Source organism: Haliotis asinina, chromosome 6 (genome assembly GCF_037392515.1).
Source record: "Haliotis asinina isolate JCU_RB_2024 chromosome 6, JCU_Hal_asi_v2, whole genome shotgun sequence".
Classification (NCBI taxonomy): Eukaryota; Metazoa; Mollusca; class Gastropoda; order Lepetellida; family Haliotidae; genus Haliotis; species Haliotis asinina.
Window position 1 is genome coordinate 33,529,512 of NC_090285.1, and position 19,932 is coordinate 33,549,443.

General features: G+C 39.7%; 1 protein-coding gene across 3 annotated transcripts in view; it reads left to right on the plus strand.

The window, feature by feature from the left end:
* Window positions 1–19,932, plus strand: part of LOC137287058 (uncharacterized) — a 109,415-nt gene that overhangs the window by 28,735 nt on the left and 60,748 nt on the right. For 2 of the 3 annotated variants that reach the window (XM_067819171.1, XM_067819172.1), the window contains exons 2-12: window positions 6,522–6,693; window positions 10,400–10,462; window positions 11,902–12,125; window positions 12,652–12,853; window positions 13,513–13,637; window positions 14,244–14,442; window positions 14,936–15,073; window positions 16,591–16,847; window positions 17,411–17,603; window positions 18,917–19,032; window positions 19,184–19,409. In XM_067819171.1, the coding sequence (XP_067675272.1) occupies window positions 6,633–6,693; window positions 10,400–10,462; window positions 11,902–12,125; window positions 12,652–12,853; window positions 13,513–13,637; window positions 14,244–14,442; window positions 14,936–15,073; window positions 16,591–16,847; window positions 17,411–17,603; window positions 18,917–19,032; window positions 19,184–19,409 (1,804 nt within the window). In that variant the 5' untranslated portion in view covers window positions 6,522–6,632. The remainder of the gene's footprint in view (window positions 1–6,521; window positions 6,694–10,399; window positions 10,463–11,901; window positions 12,126–12,651; window positions 12,854–13,512; window positions 13,638–14,243; window positions 14,443–14,935; window positions 15,074–16,590; window positions 16,848–17,410; window positions 17,604–18,916; window positions 19,033–19,183; window positions 19,410–19,932) is intronic. The other variant, XM_067819173.1, reaches the window with a different exon arrangement.

Below are 19,932 nucleotides of genomic sequence, written 5' to 3' on the forward strand. Positions count from 1 at the left end.
AATTCAGATTCGAAATATATTTTTTTTATGCAGGAGCCATGGCCTCATCTTGCTGCTTTGTAAAATCTCGATCTCGATGCAATTATAGACTATCGCTATCGCAGTAGAATGTTAACGTTGCAATAGACTATCGCTATCGCAGTAGAATGTTGCAGTAGACTATCACTATCGCAATAGCTGTTTTTCCCTCAATAGTCACCTCTAATAATGTCCGAATACAATGTTTAGTTCGTTATGATATTACCCGTGTCCCCGTATACTGTAAGCTAGTATTTTGAGGTTCTCATGGGATTTATCTTGGTATATTCGAAATGACTTTATTTAAACAATATTGGCGTTCTGTGTATTTCCTATAACCACATGGGACCAAGCGTTTGCAGGTCACTCCCCAGTTCGATCCCCACCATGCTACAATGTATGAAGAGAATTTCTTGTATTCTCATACCGAAACATGAGTCTCATTAACCAGACATTGATCTAACTTTACAACCGATCCGAATTTTCTGTTGTGAAACTGAAAATAGAAAATTCAGTGCAGCTCTGTAACGCACAATGAGATTGATATAATATCAGTTACGTACCAGACGGCCCAAGTTTTTTGACAGAGCTTCGTTTTGAGATTTCCATGATTTTTAGGTTTCCGTTTGTCATAGCTCCACAGAGCAAGATGTACGACATGTTTACAAGGATTAGAAGAAGCGTATAGTGTTCCAGTATGCAAGTGCTTAGACCTATCAGATCATACTGATTAATATTTAAGTATCCAGTTAAATGACTTTATCTAAAAATTCTGGACTGGTTATCTCACTACGTTGCGCAACGGGACGGAATCCAGTAAACAGGAAACGAGACTGTTCTGTAATGAATGTTTTGACATTACTGGAATAGGTGTATATCTATAAACGGTATCGACCTACACTCACTCAGTCACTCCGTATCCACGTACGTAAGTATTTGAACACCCAGAGTGTTCACATTGAGACAGATCAAGGTTCAGTGTTCGCAAGGATCATGAATATCGATCAAGCACAACTGAGTAAATACTGAACATTGAAAAAGTCGTCTTCCAAGCAGCTGTTTACCTGTCAACATATATCATATGTCAGAGTAGGAAGGGGGATGGTTTGTGGGCGGGGATAAATGAAGGAGATGTTTTGTTTTTTTAAACAACACAGTATTGCCCTGAAGTATCAAGTATTGCTACTAATGGAACTGTATACGCGCATGCGTAAAATGATCAAGCAGAAACAAAGTCTGGTGCATCGGGGCTTTGAAACTCTGAAAGCACAGCATCAATGTCAGCAGAACATTTCGAACTGCGTATTTTCTTTTGTTTCAAAACAGTGAAAGTCTCCTGTTTTGTGTGTTCAAAACGTGCTCGTGAATTTTGTGGGATCCTTGACATTTAAGTTATTTTATTCGCAACATATGGCCAAGACGCGCCAGTCTTGTGCCGTCACGAAATGTTTACCCTTGAGGACAACTACATGATTTGTCCATTCCCTTAGAAATGGGCAAGGTCATCGTGACATAACAATAGATCCTTTCATGTCCTTGTTCAGATGTCAAGTTGGACCTGGATAGCACTTCCCTTTTCGTTCATACTGTGTACATTAATGGGTTACACACTTTATTCACACAAGTGCTGCTTCTCTTACAAAGAACCCACGTGGGGAAAAAAGATTATTTTATTCGACTAATTACACAGGGATACACCCATTAGAGAGTAAAAAGTTCTCCAACAGGTGGCGCCAAACACATGCGCGGACACTCAAAGTCCTCCATACCGCCACACAAGCATTAATTACGTAGATATCATTTTCTACTCAAAGGAGATGATTTCTTTTTCGTGACAAAAAGACCCTTTTCAATTCTTTAACGAAAAAACATAAACATTTTAACCGCATGCCTGATATTGTTGAGTTCGAATGGTTGTGTTGAAAACTTCATGTGACTTTAACCTTCTTGGATTAACATCATGCGGATTGCGATTGCATTAAAAATTAGCATGTTTTCGAATGCATAAATGCATGTTTGGGAAGTCATGATGCACGTGTCTCTCTTCAGTGGGTGCCCCCGCATTTAAGAACATAGTTCATTGTATTTTAAAGTGCATGTGTGTCCCAACTGACGCCAATGATCACGCAAACATCCGCTGGTTTTTAGTCATTTGTCCTATATTTCTCTCCCTCGTATGAGTGCTACGGGGACCCATTAAAAAACTGTGTAAATATTCACTATTAGAATTTATATCATACTCATCTACGATTGTGTAAAAACATATTTTCCTAAACCCTAAATGCCTACACAGTGTAACCTAGATATATAAATCAAATGCCTACACCCAGAATATAAACATGACCAGTGGTTTGTTTCTTGACTAACATCTAGCCCCGGAAATGAACATATTCCTAAATGGACGGTTAGTAATTATAACTTTGAAAAGATATAGTGAAAAGGAGCCCAGAGACTTTCTTCAGTGTAAGACTGTGGCAGTCTAGGCTTGCCACATTTTCTAGACTTGCATGGACTTTATTAGACGTATTTGTTTCAGTGTCTGTATGACCGATTAGTTCGTTCATTGACTTTCATATCAGGGTGAGTGAGTGAGTTAAACTTTTCGCCGCTTTTAGTAATATTTCATCAGTATCAGGACGGAAGACACCAGAAATGGGCTTCACACATTGTACCCATGTAGGGAATCGAACCGGGTCTCCGTCATGACGAGCCAACGCTTTCATCACTAGGCTACCCCATCGCCTCTCATATCAGATTTTAAACGCTGGTACTTGTTGTCACCCTGCCTGGTGGTCTGCATTACAGGAATAGAACAACGACTGGATGCTCGATGGACAGAAGGCCCGAACGAACCCATAACATTCGCACGAACGCACCACTTGAACACGGTGGCTAGCCATTCGTGAAAAACGTGCATCACTCCCAGACGCCTGCGTCGGTGTACACGGACACCGAGCAGGGGTATGTTTTCGTTAGGGCAGCCACGCTGTCGGTTACTGTCTGGCATACAGTGCCAAGTCAGGGCACAACTGTTAGAAGTCAAATAAGGAGGACCGTGTCGTGTATAGTGTCAAATTAGGACATATTGGGGGATATAGTGAAATATTTCGTTGATTCAAAGGTGTGCAAGGAAAACTACATGAGGTTTGAAAATTGTTTTAAGTCTCCCACTGCTGCTCAACACTCGAAATCAGTATACTCTGAGTGGGGCTCTGTTGGGAAAATTTGGTAATGCATTTTCTCTATCGCACTAGAGTAGTCGCCCTTGGCACCAACACCGACACAAGTGCGCTCTCAAGGCTACATCCGGGCAACACATCTTGAGCTCGACCTTACCTCACCTCATCTCACCAGCACCTACTAAACTGACATTTTATTGACAACATACCTTATTTCCCACATACTTGGACAACGGGTCAAGCCCAACAAAGAACCAGTTTACTGATTTTCAAAAACCAATTTCTCAAAATTCAATTCTAATTATAGGGAGTTCATGTAATATGACATTGTACAACGCTAGTTGCGAGCCCAACTGCGATGCCAAGCCATATTTCATTGCATCTTCAAATACTTCTCTTAATTAGTTTCACCGAAAGTGAATTTAAAATCAGATTTCAAGATCGGAAATCAGTACTATTTCCTTTTTGGCGCCATTGCTTTTCCTTTTCAGTTTCAGCTGACCTGGCGTAGACACTGATATAAACAGATCATTTCAACTTTTGTAGAAACCAAGGACTAGATTAAATAAATGTCAGTTTGTTGTTCTTACAATGGGTTTGAATAACATTACAATACAATCAAGGCAAGCCTAAACCCATTGCAGCCTTTTCTCAGAACCTGTTTCTCTGATTCTATGTCAAGTGTAATGATTCTCAGAGTGAGGTAACCTACCGCTTAGACGCTGAAAATACTGAGTTTAAACTTGGTTAAAATTGAATTATAGGATCATCTATGGGATTCGGGATTCAGTGCCGGATGAAATCTACACTTGCTTCATTTGGGGCTCTGGCATTACATACGTGGCTGGGTTGAAGGGTAACTCAACTATCAGACTGTCATTAAATTATCATTATATATCTGTAGCTCTTATTACCCGAGATAACTCTCTTAACTCGTCTGCGATGTGATGATTCTCTATGAGAGTTATGTCCCTTAGTTGAGGCCGGTTCTGCTGTTTGTATGAGCAGAATCTCCCCCATCATGGCCTTTTTTCCATGGATTTCAGCTTGTAAAAGTCTCCTAACTGAATCACTGTCTTATATATATGAGACATGTTAATGTAGCGATACGCCGCTCTAACGCATTTCACATATGTGGACTGCTGTGACTGTGAGAGCCTTTCTGTTTGATGTTCATCGTAGTTTGCAACATTTCAAACCCAGACCGTTTTCATGATAAGAACTTATCCATAATTGCATGACCATAGCCATGTAAATATGTTTTGATATATCTGACAGTATTTTTCTTCTTATTACGTATTTAATCTCTAAGTCGATGTTTGTATACGTTATGAGATAATTGCGATTGCGCTGACCGCCCGCACAGATCGGAAAGAATGACTGGCTTTCATGATCGTTTACTTTACCGTTATCCTTCCATCGGTTCTCTGTTTACCTCGAGAAGGTGCGCTTTGCCCATGACATCACTGAAAGTAAACGCTTAACATAAACACAATCAACGCATTAAACAATATTTGAATACATAGGAATACAGGAGTCTTTCCCTAAACTTCCTCGGCCTGAGCTTCACTCTTTTAGCTGCAGAATAAACACATATCGTTCTACAGGCCTAAACACAGGGGCATTCATACATGGATCTGTTACAGAAGTTACAGAGACAGAATATTGCCTAAAGTATTCGCACGTGCGTTGGCACCGATTGTCTTGGATTCGCATGGTGTAATGTGTGAGTGAATGTGGTTTTACGCCGCTTTTACCATTATTCCAGCAAAATCACGGCGAGGGGCACCAGAAATGGGCTTCACGCATTGTGCCCATGTCGGGAATTGAACTCGGGTCTGTGACTCTACGAGAGAACGCTTTAACCACTAGGCTACCCCTCCGCCACCAGTACCTTTGTAACCGTTATAGTGTTTATGTCAAGTGAAGTCGACTGGACTGTCAAGTTATCTGTATTCCGGATTAACAAATCAATGTTTTTAGGGATTTGTCGTTTCTTGAAAACGGGGGCTCGTGTGTGATTCGTTTGTGGTGTTTGGTCCAGCAAGGTTTCTCTGAATACGTTAAACTGACCATATTGCCAAACTGTTTATAGTGGCAACATCTACATTGGCCAGCGGTAGGATCCAGAGGAGAGTGCTGTACGTACAGAGTAATGTGCCAGGTCCGGAGCTCACATGGCCATTTCCCTACACGGACATTTTCGAACATGAACAACCCCCTACAGGCCATTATTACCCACAAAATCACTACCTAATGTTAAACTGCTTATAAATATGCTTTTATTTGAAAATTATTACTTAAAATGCAATGATTTCACTTGAAAAGAACATTGATTTGTCAATATCCGAACATCACTAACCAATATAAGTAAATAAATAAATAAATAAATAAATAAATATTTATTTTGTATTCTTTATTCTTTATTTAGTGATTCTTTAGTGATCTTAGTCTGAAGAGAACTGACTAGATATGGAAGGTTATATACATATTGCTCACGAGAGGGACGTGATTTCTCAGTCTAAGTAAACTTAGTCTCAGTGTATTTCGTTACACTCCACCACTGAGTCTAACAAAACCTAGTAGGAGGTCGCGTCAGGTAACCTTTGAGCAACTAATGACCGTCCAATCAAACGGGAGACGGTTAAATAGATTTAACCAATCAGACAACGGCTACTATTTTGGGATCGGAGGTACTTTCAAAATATTCAGGTCACTGACACAGATCTCTCCACACACAAAAATCCGCATATAACACAATTATATGATCTGCAGTATATACGCTTTGGGGTTTCTGTTGACATGGTTACCATTAGCTAATATTTCCTCAAGATGACATCCTTGAATATTATCAAAAACACCATTTTCAGTGACTGTTTACTCACCGTTGTCACAGTTCTACGTAAGCCGTATGCATCACCTGGAAGTGAGCGTAAGCTAAATAGCATTCGGAATCGTTCGGGTGTGAACCTTTTCAAGTTAAAAAGTTCAAAAGGTATGTGCGAATGTCCACTTTCGTGATTTGGTAAGCTGTGTTCTGATTGGTCAATCTCAAAGGTTACCTGACGTGACCTCCCATAAGGTTTTGTTAGACTCAGGTGTGGAGTGTAACGAAAAGTACTGAAACAAAGTTTACTTAGACTGGTTTCACTCAGGAGTGTGACAGGCCTAGGTAACTTGAGTTACGTACACTCCAATGCACGTGTGTGTCAAGTGGAACTATCATATGTTTCAGTGATTTTGTTTAACTTGAATCTGGAACTAACCACGACCCCCTTCTGGGGGATTTGAGCATTACCTGTATTTTGATATTTCCTTTGACAGACTGACATGGGCAACCACCAGCCACAGGCCAAGCAGACATGACTCAGACAAGTTACTTCGGCGCTAAATTCAAAACGTAAAGGGGATACAGTACTTCGCCTCCCTGCAAAGATGGGTGGATGTGTGATGCGATATGTCGTCCTAGCTGTACTCATGAGCTTCTGTGTAGATGGTGAGTACATGGTGTAAATGTGGTTGTGGGATATAAATACAGTTGTGCTATATCAATACAGTTATCAATACAGTTGTGGTATGTAAATAGTTGTTGGATATAAATGCAGTTATAAGTACAGTGGGATATAAATACAGTTATGGGATATAAATAGTTGTGCATATAGATACAGTTATAAATACAGCTGTAGGACATAAATAGTTATGGGATATAAATGCAGTTGCGCTTTACCAATTCAGTTATAAATACAGTTATGGGATATAAATACAGTTGTCTCTATAAATACAGTTATGGGATATAAATATAAATAATGCTGTAAGATAAAAATACAGTTGTGAGATGTAAACCAGCTGTGGGATATAAAAACAGTTGTGGATACAAATTCAGTTGTGGCATATAACTGAAGTTGTGGGATATGTGTACAACTGTGAGATATAAATACAGCTATGGGATATACATGCAGTTGTATGATATACCTACAGTTGTTGATACGTCTGGATGCGCTATGGAACTTTACTCTGTTATTTCTAAGGATGTGAAGTAAATGTCAGAGGGTCTCAAGTCGTGGACATTTACCGCTCTGGTGAAGGTTAGGCCAAAGGCATTGTATGGGGTTCGAACCCGTGATCAGCGGATCATAGCATCAAAAGGACCATAGCATCAAGAGGACGCATGCACAACGGTTTTTCCAAATATCCCCGTTCAGTCAAAAACATTATATCTTAGGGGTGGCGGGGCGAGGCTTATGGTTAAAGTGTTCGAAGACCACACCGAAGACCACGGTTCAGTTTCCACCTAGATACAACGTGCGAAACCCATTTCTGAATTCCCAGCCGTGACATTTTTGGAATATTGCTAAAAGCAGGGTAAAACTACACTTATCCACAATATCTTCATAGAAAGGGATTTAGATTAGCTAAGTGTTTATGTCATATTTGTTTATCCATGTTATGTGGGCATAAAACACATTTATATACAAATAAAGTATCTCGTTTCTTCTGTCTGTGGCTTAACACCGATGCCGTTTTGTTACTTTGTTAAATTATTGTGTTTATAAATACTTGTATTTTCCCTATGACCTTCAAGCACCTTTTGATACATCACAAATCTAGTTAGTCGCCTCTTACGACAAGCTGAGTCGCCTTTTATGGCAAGCATGGGTTGCTGAAGGCCTATTCTACCCCGGGACCTTCACGGGTAGGATGTTAAGTTCACCTGATGATAGGTGGTAACAGAGGAGATAGCTGTGACTCGTCCAGCCCTCGGTACTGGCACACATATCACAACATGGTTGGATTGCAGGATACCAGGTGTTGATTCACATATTGTGATGTTTAGTGCAGATATGAGGATATTGACCAAGGTATTGTATTGACAGGAAGGGAACATATTTCATGTACACACAGCGATGTATACATATGGGTGCCAGTGCTTTTGGTGCTGAAGTAATAAGCGGTATTATATGCTACTCAAAAAAGTAAAGGAACACTTGGTTTATCTTCATGGTACTTTGCTTTATCTGCCAACACATTCTGAGTGACAGAATGTAAATTTACGCCACTTATCATTATCCCAGAAATATTACAGCGGGGGACACCAGAAATGTGGGGAATCAAGCCTGGTTCTTCAGCGCGACGAACCCTTTAACCATTAGGCTATACAAACGCGCTCCAACCATGCTGGTTTAAGAAGTGTACGTGTAGCGTTATAAAGTATTCTAGCGCCAGGATGATCTCAACGTATCTAGGGATGGAGTTGCCCAGTGGGTAGCTATCGAGAGAGGCACGAGTTTGAAACTCGACAATACATCACACTTTTGAGGTCTTCCGCCTTAACGTTGTTGGGACAGTTCTAAACGCGCCTTTGGACAGGCACAGGACAGTTAACGGCCATACACGCTACAAAAACCTGACCACCCGATCCCCTTTTTGATCGGTTCTTACAAGCACTATTGGTCATCTCTGATCCCTATCCCCAACCTGGATGTAAACTATAATGGATAACCACTTTCCAGCTGAGACATAGCCTGTCGACGGTCTGACATAATCCAGGGACTGACAGCATGAGCATCGACCTAAGCAACTGGAGTACGATGACAAGCATCAACCGAGTCAGCGAGCCTGCATGGCCACCCCATCCCTTTAGTCACTGCACACGACACATATAGATTGCTGAGGACCATTTATATCCCGAATATTCACGGATCCTTCTGTGTGTGTACGTGCAGGACCGGTGTTCTTAATATCTACCTTTGGTTTGTCTCATCCATATTGAATGACACGTTAAACGTTGTACTGTAAAGGCAGTTCTACATATATATACATATATAAGAGGATTTCTTTTTACTCAACTCAGGGATTACTGAAGTGAATGACCGAACGTGGTTGACTCAGACAACACTGTACACTCACGACGTTCTCCACCATCAACAACATATTGCTGTACATGGCTTATCAAAACCCCCCTTATCTTAATATGTACAACCTTTCGTATTCAGGTTCACAGTTCTGTGCAAATTTAATCATATAAATATCATACGCTTGAAAGCCAACATCGTTCAAGCTTCCAGCAAAATGTTGTTCTGGTTCCAAACACGACAGGTTAAAAGCTATATCAGCATGTGCCAATGGATTGTATATCCCAGGCAAGCGAACTCGGATTTATATACGTGATAACGCAGAAGGATCGAGTTTAATGTGTCTCAGATAGGTTACTGAAAACGAAGCGAGATCACCATGTTTATCAAAGGTTAAACCGCACGAAGACCTCCATGACGACTAGCGACATTGGAAAAATGTCAAAAAAATACAGACAACGGATCTGCTTTTTAAAAATTAATTCTCGTTCAGGAACACAATACGGTAGACTATGACGAGGCGTGTATGTGTATTGTACTGAGCAAGCATGGAGTATTCAAGGTGACTTGAAAATGTCAGACCTGTCAGTTTGAAATCCGCATGTCATTCAGAATGTACTGAACAAATAGTTCTCTTGTTGTACAGATTAAGCTTGCCAGTGTCATGTTATCGCAAGAGAGCTTACATGGGGCTCTGTGGGTATGGTCATCACATGCGCTCGTGGCACTGCGAGGCTTAAAGATTTCTTTTTAATATGAAAGTTTTGAGATGACCCCTACTTGAACGTTTTCAAAAGTACGTTATATCTGTGGAGCGTTTCAAATCGGGTCATCTCAAAACTTTCATATTAAAAAGAAATCTTTAATCCTCGCAATGACACAAGCGCATGTGATGGACATGTACGTTTTCAGAAACGAGCTTGAGCTTGCAGTGCCTAATGCGTGTATAAGTCATACAAAGTTGGTTCATTTACAGTGGTAATTCGTTGAACACTCACGAAATATGAACGTATGCATCATGCAGGCAATAAAATCATCAGACAGACCAAGCACATGTTAAATGTTCACCCTCATTATGAAATTAATCGGCCGTGGTCATACTTCAGAGAAGGGTATGCTATATTTTATGTGCGCTTCAATCTGTTGTGAATATACCAGCATTATTTAACTTCAGGCTGAAGTACTACTTTTAGCATTTAGCTTCAGGCTGCAGTAATAGTTTTAGCATTTAGCTTCAGGATGAAGTAATAGTTTTAAGGTTTGTTTGCAACATTAACCAGTATTTACTCACCCATTCACTACTACATTGATTGCTTGCCACATTATCTAGAAACTAACATCTTATTTCAGCGAGAGATCCGACAGGTCCAAGCCCCTTAGTAACACAAAGTACCACAGAAACCTTCCAAGCAGGCACGTATAGCTTAGATGTTACTACACTTAGCTTTACTACGATGCTTCTTGTGCTTCTTGCTTATAGAATACCCTATGAGAGTTGGGGTGCCACCTCTAATAAGGTGTACCCTCGATCAACTAATAGAAACTTTTGCTCAAACAAAATCGTTTAACAAAAGCGTGATAAGAAATGTAGGATATTTTATGAATGACAACTCTTTAATAAATTATGAACGTTTCGGTGTAAATTCTTCAATCGTTGCCAACCAAGAGCTGCAACATAACATGATACAGAAGTTGCCATCTCTGAAGCATTATGCCTTTCCTATCAAACAAAACTGATTAGCGCGAAGCTGGGGATATGGTATTATGCGTCCGTCCGTCCGTCCGTTCAGATTGGAATATCTGAAGAACCGTTGCCTAGATTCTTTTCATATTTGGTATCTAGGTTTATCACAGTAAAAGGAAGCTCCCAGTCAGGTTTGCTGACATTAACCTTCATATCAAGGTCACAAGGGGACTTTAACGTTATACCTTGTCGGCGAGATATCTGAAGAACCGTTTACTGTATTTTCTTCGTATCCAACACCAAACTTTATCTAGGAAAGGTACAGTGCCCAGTCGAGTTTGGTGACCTTCAGTTAAATTTCAAGGTCATGTTGACGGTGTGTTTCATACACTGGTCAAGGTCTAAGTGACTTCAAAATATTTTTGTGTTTGAACAACTTTAGTGCAAGATATCAAGAGAGTGTGAGCGTAATGTTTTTGTTGACAGTTTACTTCATCTGAAACTACTATCTCCTCTTTCATTTCTTGTTAGGTTTGATTTGATAATATGTGGCGGGGGATTAGTGACGATGCTTGTTGAAGTCTCAGATTTCATCAGTGATCATCAACGGGAACTTTGCTTAATGGTGTGGTGAGGATTTACAGTTGATGGTTATATCCAGAGTGCACCCTGGGACTGGGACGGGTAAAATGGATACAAGGGACGGGTGGGTAATGAGTTGGGCTCGGGGTACCCGTCGTTAAGACAACGTAACTAATAGACTAAGCAATGATATATGTTATTCTTTCACGATTTATAAGGTTGCATTGTCTCTGAGGATTTGAACATAATTACAGCCACAAGATATTGCAAAAACACGAAATTTTGTCCTCCGAGATGAAGAATGTACTGCTATTTCTTATCAATTTGATGTCAGGAATTAACATAACGAGTATCCGGGTAGGGGGCAACAGGGGCTGGGATACCCGCTGTTGAAACTTTGGACCAGGACCAGTCACAGTGTATTCCTTTGATAGGGCTGGCTATAAAGATCGATAATCGATATTCATTTGACGATCATCGATCTTAGAGATCAATACCGACAACTATCTCTAGTCATCGAACATATAATCAATGTATTGCGACCTTTCACATTGATATTGTGTGCTGTATCTGTCTGACTATACAGTAGTCACCAGCCAGGGCCCTCAGTGTGAACCACAAGTGAATGTCTCCCTGACCAAGACACAACAACTATCTGGAGACCCAGTCTACTGTGTCAACTCAACTACACCAACATGCAACGACACCAACGACCTCAACTACACCATTGCCCGAAACTACGACATCTTTGAATTTAACGGTGCCTGTCTTGTGCTCCTTAAGACTAATTTTACTGAGAGGAGATATTGTGTAAGTATTTGCACATCGTGAAATTAATCCATTAATTAATTTTCCTATTTCTTTGGCAATCCTGATAACCATGGAAACCTTCCAAGGTGAAAAAGGGAACAATTCAGAAGGAGGAACACATATTTAAAAATTATTTCAAAATCAATTTGTTATGTATTTTCTCACAGCCTTTGTAATTTCTTATTTAATTATTACATTACGTAAACCTCTCTAAGTGGCATTTACAAAGTGGTATGATGATGAACAGACAACTACTTTATTGCAATAGATAGTAGAATCTATTCGGGTTGAAGAAGATCTTTCATTTTTCAGTTTTTATTTTTAAATATACTTTTTATTTATTTATTTACTGTTGTTTGTTTTGGGGTTTTTTTTGGGGGGGTTGTTTTTTGTTTTGTTTAGTTTTGGGGTTTTGTGTGTGTGTGGGGGGGGGGGGTGTATTAAGGAGTTGTCTATCCATAACATGTGTTCCTCTTCAAATTTTACGCAGACAAAAATAATCATGTTGGTTTGATCTATATTCCAGATTACAGTCTTTGCAACACAAATCGTTTCCGGTTCACCCCTACATGACAGATTTACACTGTGTGTGACATTCAACGAAGCACCAGTGTTTGGGAGTGATCTGAATCCTGCCGTCATTATTATTGCCCATGTCGACCAGTCAAGCACTATAGACATACCACTTAACACCACCCCTGATGCCATCTCACAGATTCAGTTAGCAGGCAGGTTTTAAATATTTAACAATGAAATTGATTTTTAGTTAACATACCGGTGTTGGTTAACATGTTTTGTGTAAATTTCAGACACTTCTTAAGCAGGGCTGGAATAAGTCTCAAGCTCTGAAATATTGTAAAATATACAGTTATTTTTATGTTCAAAATTGGTGTGCCAAAGGAACTTAAATCATCATTTTCACTATGTACCAGGCAATATTTTGCAGGATTTACAATACGCCTGTGTCATTAAGACATGGTTTCTTCGTCGACCTCTCCCAAATTTGTTGACAGAAGAAAACAGATTCGTCCATAATATTCAATTTTCCTTAATTATCCTCTGAAAAGAAAAGCACTAAAACAAAGTATGGTGCAGACTGGAAAAGCACATGGTCCAAGTCCTGAATTTAATTCTGGTCATTCAAAGCCTTCATTTGAAAACCTCTGAAAATATGCTTTTTTTATACAATACAATTGACTTTAACGGTTGGCTATGTTGCTGCAATAACAGAAAAAACCCGATTACCCATTCCTTAGGCTTTCTCTTTTCTTATTTTTTTTTTTCAAATCTCATCCCCGATCTATTATCTTCAGCAAATGGTTCTTTGCAAGGACCACCAGTTGTCCTAAGCCTGGTGTCCCTGTAACTCCTTTATGTTTTACCACAGATGTCAGTCCAAGCACAGTGGCCTCGGACTTCAGCATTACCAGTGACATGCCTGTCATCAACTATACAAAACCTACAAACCTGAGTGGGCTTGACAATGTTACCCGTGTTAATCTTACTGTCAATGTAAGTACGCAAATGTTACCAGCGTTGATATCTCTGTCCCTTGAAGCATGTCAGTGTTACTAGAGTTGATATCTCTGTCAATGCATGTCAGTATTACCAGTGTTGATCCTTGAAATTATATAAATATGTCAATGTTGCCAGTGTTGATCTCTATGTCAATGTAAGCATGTCAGTGTTATCGGAGTGGATCTCTGTCAATGTAAGTGTGTCAGTGTTTTGCCAGGGCAGATCTCTCTGTCAGTTATGAACTTGTGTCATGCTCCCTGACAATATAATGTTTGTTTTTTTAATCAAATGTGTATTTGCTCAAAATTGAAAAAAAAATCATTAGATCAACAAAAAAAAGTCAAAGGAATTATAATACTTATTCAATTTTTTGCTTGTATTAAAAGCACATGTAGAAATAATGGCTAAATTAGACCTGCAGCAGTCGATTCGTTGTCTATATGCTGGTAAATGAGTATGGGGATTTATTCATAACAACAGTCACTGGATTCTTCGGCCCAGTCCCGTTGTTTCACTGTATCAGATGGCAATATTGCTGGATGTGCATTAAGCAACAAATGAAGGAAGTCAACTAACAAAAAAAGGTTGGTTTTATCTCAGGTAACAGACGATGGGAACCCGCCCCTGTCGGCCCAAAAGGTGTTCACCCTGCTACTGGTCAATGACGCAGTGACCTGTGATGACACTCCAACTATCATTAATGTTGACACTACAGTTTCCCCACCTGCAGTTAAACCACTGTCATGTACATCAACGGCAGGGAACAGCATCTCTTACAAAGCCACTGTTCTATCAGGAAGTGAGTGACCTTGACCTTTATAAAGGGGCTTAACTCAGACTTTTTTGGCATCCACCGTCTCAGAATTTCCTTATGGCCATACCATACAGTTTTGGTAGGAAGGAAGTTGCAGATTTGACGCCTAATGTGATGGATGCAACACTTTTACTTAATGCGCACAGACATTATGAATTTTGAAAGCTGATGATGTTCATCATGCAGTGAAACATATGAACATACATTGATGATTGAAATGTTTTATGGAATGCATCAGTGATGATATTATTGGTGATCATGTTTAAATTGATTAACGTTCTTAGATTGGATTTCATTATAGTCCAGTGCGCATGTTATTTTTCTCAATCAGATTGCAGATTAACTGAGTTTTTTTTGTAAAAAAAACATTTTAGTTAAGGTTATCATGATTGAAATGAGCATATGTTTCTGACAGCTATTGAAATATGTATATTTATGACAACATACAGTTTTGACATGAACATATTCTCCCTTCCAGCCAACTTTGACATATCTGTGTTCAGCAACGGTTCCATTTCCATGAACACAACGTCCCAGGTGGCTGATTTCAATGTCACAGTGGAAGCTTCATCAATATATGATGTGCATACATCATTCAACTTCACAGTTAGTGCAGGTATGTGAATGGGCATCTGTTAGCCTTCAATACCTCTCCTGGGTATTATCAAGTGCCCAATGCTTGATTCATTAAGAGCCACTAATACTGGCATCTGATTGTCACACTGATGGAATATTACCTGCTGCTCTGAGATTGTGGAATACTGCTCATTTTTAACTGAAACAAAATTTATGGTCTCAATGTTTCAAGTTGATATAATCACCCTGTCCATGAAGGGCATTCTGGGCAAAATGCATGGTTCCCCAAAAAGGTTGAAGGTCTTTTTGACCCAGTGACATCAAGCATCACAGTCCTCTGTGCAGACTTCCACCTGTTTGCTGTTACAAGATCTGCATATCACAGGATCAAAGCCCTTGATGTTCATGAGCCATGGCTCATCAGCATTAATTTGTGCTTCTTTGTCTCATTAAAGCAGCAACATTGCTCAAAGCAATAGTTATAATCCTAAACTATCTTCAAGGTTAGATATTCTTGGATGAGATCAAGCAAATTGGCTCGAAGGAGATTTTGTTAAAACAGGTCTTCAGTAACCCATGCTTGTCATATGAACTGACTTACGAGATGGAGTGGTAAGGCTTGTTGACTTGGTTGATACATCTCGTGTATTCCAATAGCATAGATTGATGCTAATACTGACGATCACTGGATTATCTTATCCAGACTTGAATATTTACATACCACTGCCATGTTATTGAAATATTGCTGAGTGCAGCATTAAACAACATACCAACCATGATCATACCAGCGGAGATGATGATGATGATGATGGTGGTGATGATGATGATGATGATGATGATGATGATGATGATGATGAATGATGATGATGATGATGATGATGATGATGATGATGATGATGATGATGATGGTGGTGGTGGTGGTGGTGGTGGTGGTGGTGATGATGATGATGATGATGGTGATGATGATGATGATGATGATGATGATGATGATGATGATGATGATGGTGGTGGTGGTGGTGGTGGTGATGATGATGATGATGATGATGATGATGATGGTGGTGGTGGTGGTGGTGGTGGTGGTGGTGGTGGTGGTGGTGGTGGTGGTGATGATGATGATGATGATGATGATGATGGTGGTGGTGGTGGTGATGGTGGTGGTGGTGGTGGTGGTGGTGATGATGATGATGATGATGATGATGATGATGGTGGTGGTGGTGGTGGTGGTGGTGGTGGTGATGGTGGTGGTGGTGGTGGTGGTGATGATGATGATGATGATGATGATGATGATGATGATGGTGGTGGTGGTGGTGGTGGTGATGATGATGATGATGATGATGATGATGATGATGGTGGTGGTGGTGGTGGTGGTGGTGGTGGTGGTGATGGTGGTGGTGGTGGTGGTGGTGGTGGTGGTGATGATGATGATGATGATGATGGTGGTGGTGGTGGTGGTGGTGGTGGTGGTGGTGATGATGATGATGATGATGATGGTGGTGGTGGTGGTGGTGGTGGTGATGATGATGATGATGATGTCTAGAGCAAACCATTTTGTTTCAGGTAAGAAGCCCAGCTGCACTGTGTCCAGCTCAGTCTTGAATGTGAAACAAAAGGATACTGTAGGCACTACCTACATCAACTTCACCTGCGAGACAGCGGGCTCAAACAAAGATGCCATGGAGTTTGATATTGACAACGACATTGAGAATGATTTCTTTGCTGTGTCGGCAACGAGCAGGGAGGTCCAAGGGATGGCTGTTGGAAATGCTAGAATCTCACTGGCGGCAGTCTACAATGAAACCACCTTCCCTAGTTCTGTGAGTATGATATAGCACTCAATAACACTAGTTTCTGGACACTGTCGTCAGTGTTTCTGATTGTAGCAGGCTTCAAGTCTTGTATTATGTTACAATCGTGTGCCAGCGACAAGCTGTGTGGAAACATAATTCCTGATGAGGAAATTCAGTGGTTGATATTGTGAGTTCAGTTCCACGCCATGCTGCCAACAAGCCTGACCACCTGATCCAGTTTGGTGAAATCTTTTAGAAAGCATTGATTAATCGAAAACAGTTGTAATTACAAATCCCTTCTTATTGCAACAATGATGACAATGAATAGAATAAGTTAGCTGTATTGGTTATGATCTGCAACCAAACCCATCAAACACTGTTTGAATAAATATCAGTTTCATTATTTTCTGAAATACTCTTAACAGTCTTAAAACAAGGTGATGTGAATATTGTGAATAGTGCATATTATTGCTGAGTCAGCAGTTTTTCATCTACACCAGTGAAGCTTTCATTGAATGCAAATTTGTTGTTGGAAACTAATTTTTGTCTGTCAGTAACTTTGAACATATTATGTTTTGTCTTTCTTTCAGGTAACTGTGACTGTAAAAAATGTGTATGGAGAAACACAGTTGAGATTTAATGTGGTAATAGTGAACACACCACCGGTGTTCATACCATCAACCATCCCCGTGGTTACTGTGAGTGAGAAACTAGCATCAGACAGACAAGTTTATAACGTCAGTGCCACAGATGAGGAATCAAGTGTCACCTTCTCTTTACAGAGTAAGAGCAGGAGGGTGGTCCCTGGATGTAGATTCAGCTATACTGAGTCACAAAAGAAACTTCACAAACTGTAATATTTAAAAATAATTAATAATTTTTCTCTGATGATACATCTATGTATAGGAAATGGGATTCCTATCTTTCGACTCTGCAAAAACGTTAGTAAAACCCACTCAAACCCATTCATTCGTTGTGCAAATGAAGTTAGTGCCAAATCAGGTTTTGCACATGCCATTGATCACGTGATCTCCATATCAAAGTTTTCTTCATTTGCATCATCATCATCACGGTGTTTGCATTGGCCTCAACAATTGAAAAAAACAACGTTTAAACCATAGTTCTAACAGTACTTTAAATGCCACAATTGTCAAATGTGCAATGTGAATGTGCCATTGGCATGTTGCAAGCGGGAAGATCAGTTATCGACGTTGCAAGAACAATGGGATGTGGCCATCATACAGTGTATGACTTACGAGGTCATCTACAACAAACTGGCACCACTTCTGATTGCCCAAGGTGACGTCACAAGCAGAAGACCGTCAAATCGTCCTACGTCACCTACATGACAGATTTCTGCGGGCTACACAAACCAGGGCTGAGATGTTTAGAGCTCGTCTGTCCTCACAGACCATTTGAAATCGGTTGTGGGCTGCCAGTCTCCATTCTCGATGTCCATATTGTGACTTGACATTCTGTATACCCAAGTTTTGCAACAGCAGTGTAGCCTAATGAAACAGATTGAGGCACTATTAGTGTATTGAGTACATCACACAGATCTCACCAATGAAATAATAACGGTTTAACGATCTAACCATCTCTTGTTATTTTATATTGCCCTGGAGAAAGAATGTGAAGTTTCTTTTTTGACTCAGTATATTTAAATGCTATGATTTCTAAATACATCTGCTAGATGAATAAGATGTTAATATTGATAAATTAATGGTAACAGTGATGGCTTTGCAACTACTTGTTTTCCAAGTGTCCCTATAAAGAAGGTAGTGTTTCCTGATTTGTCAATCCAGACTATATTATTTTCACTAAATGAATCAGTTGCTACATGAGATATTTAATCCAGTAATAGAGTATGGGTGCTTTGTATATTCAGTTTAAAAATAGGAGGCCTATAGACTTTGTTAGGAATTGTTGTTTTTTTCTCGCTTAGATTAACACTTGCTGACTTTTACACATAATTTGAGAAACTTATTTTCAATGTACTTATTTGAAGCCCTGCATATGTGTTGTTGTAACTTGGTGCCAGCTCTTACTGCAAACATATTTTGCATAATGATAATAATATGTGATTTTATTTCCAGATGCAGTGAATTCCAGCATTCCTGTACCTTTCAGTATTGTGACCAGTACTGGGCAGATCTACACCAGTGGAAGTCTGAATGCTTCTCTGGATATGTCTTATACTGTCACAATTACAGTATGTATCTTACGTATATTGTGTAATGCAGAAATCACTTTGATGTTTGTCTTCTAATTTGCCAGTTATGGGCCTCATAAAATAACATTGATAAATCCCACAGAGAAATTATATTTTATGTTTATTAACACATCTGTCTTTGTTGTTATAGGTCACTGACGCTGGGGGTTTAAACAGCAGCACCAATGTGACCATCAACGTTGATGACATCAACGAGGCACCTCAGTGTGCCTACACCAGAAGTGTTGCATTGAATGTTGATGTAACAGTACCTGTCAATTATTCGGTTATCATACTGAATTGTTATGACTGGGATGTTACCGGCAACAACAGCCTACTCACATTCAGTCTTGAGGGGGTCAACGCACCATTTGCAGGTAGGCTGCCTCTCTCCTAGTATATTCTGAGGCTTCATTTCGGATCCTTTAACTTGTTTTAATGTTGAGTATGTACTCTTGAAAAAACGTAGGAGAACTTCATTTTTAATGTACAATTTTAAAATTGAGAAATGTATAGGAGTCAATCAATGTTGATACGATGATATATTGTTTTGAGAGTGCATCACCACTTGCACTTCCTTATGGCCATAGTTGTTTGTACAGTTATCGCTCTTGAAAGATGAGTGGTGTATGACGTAAAAATTTGCATGTGAACAAATTTCATTTTCTAACCAAGAGAAAACAAAAAACAGCTAGAAACATCCATAAACAACAACAATGATGGAAAATGATTGAAAAACAAAATGGTCTACAGTGATTTATCGACCTTCTTGAAAACCTTCAAAATCAAGAATGACACGCCATACACAAGTATGGCACTACTGTAAATATGTGTCTAGGGGCGGTGATTAAGAGAAATGGCAGTGCGTTCATAAGATGTCTCTCTTTGAAAGGTTTGCTA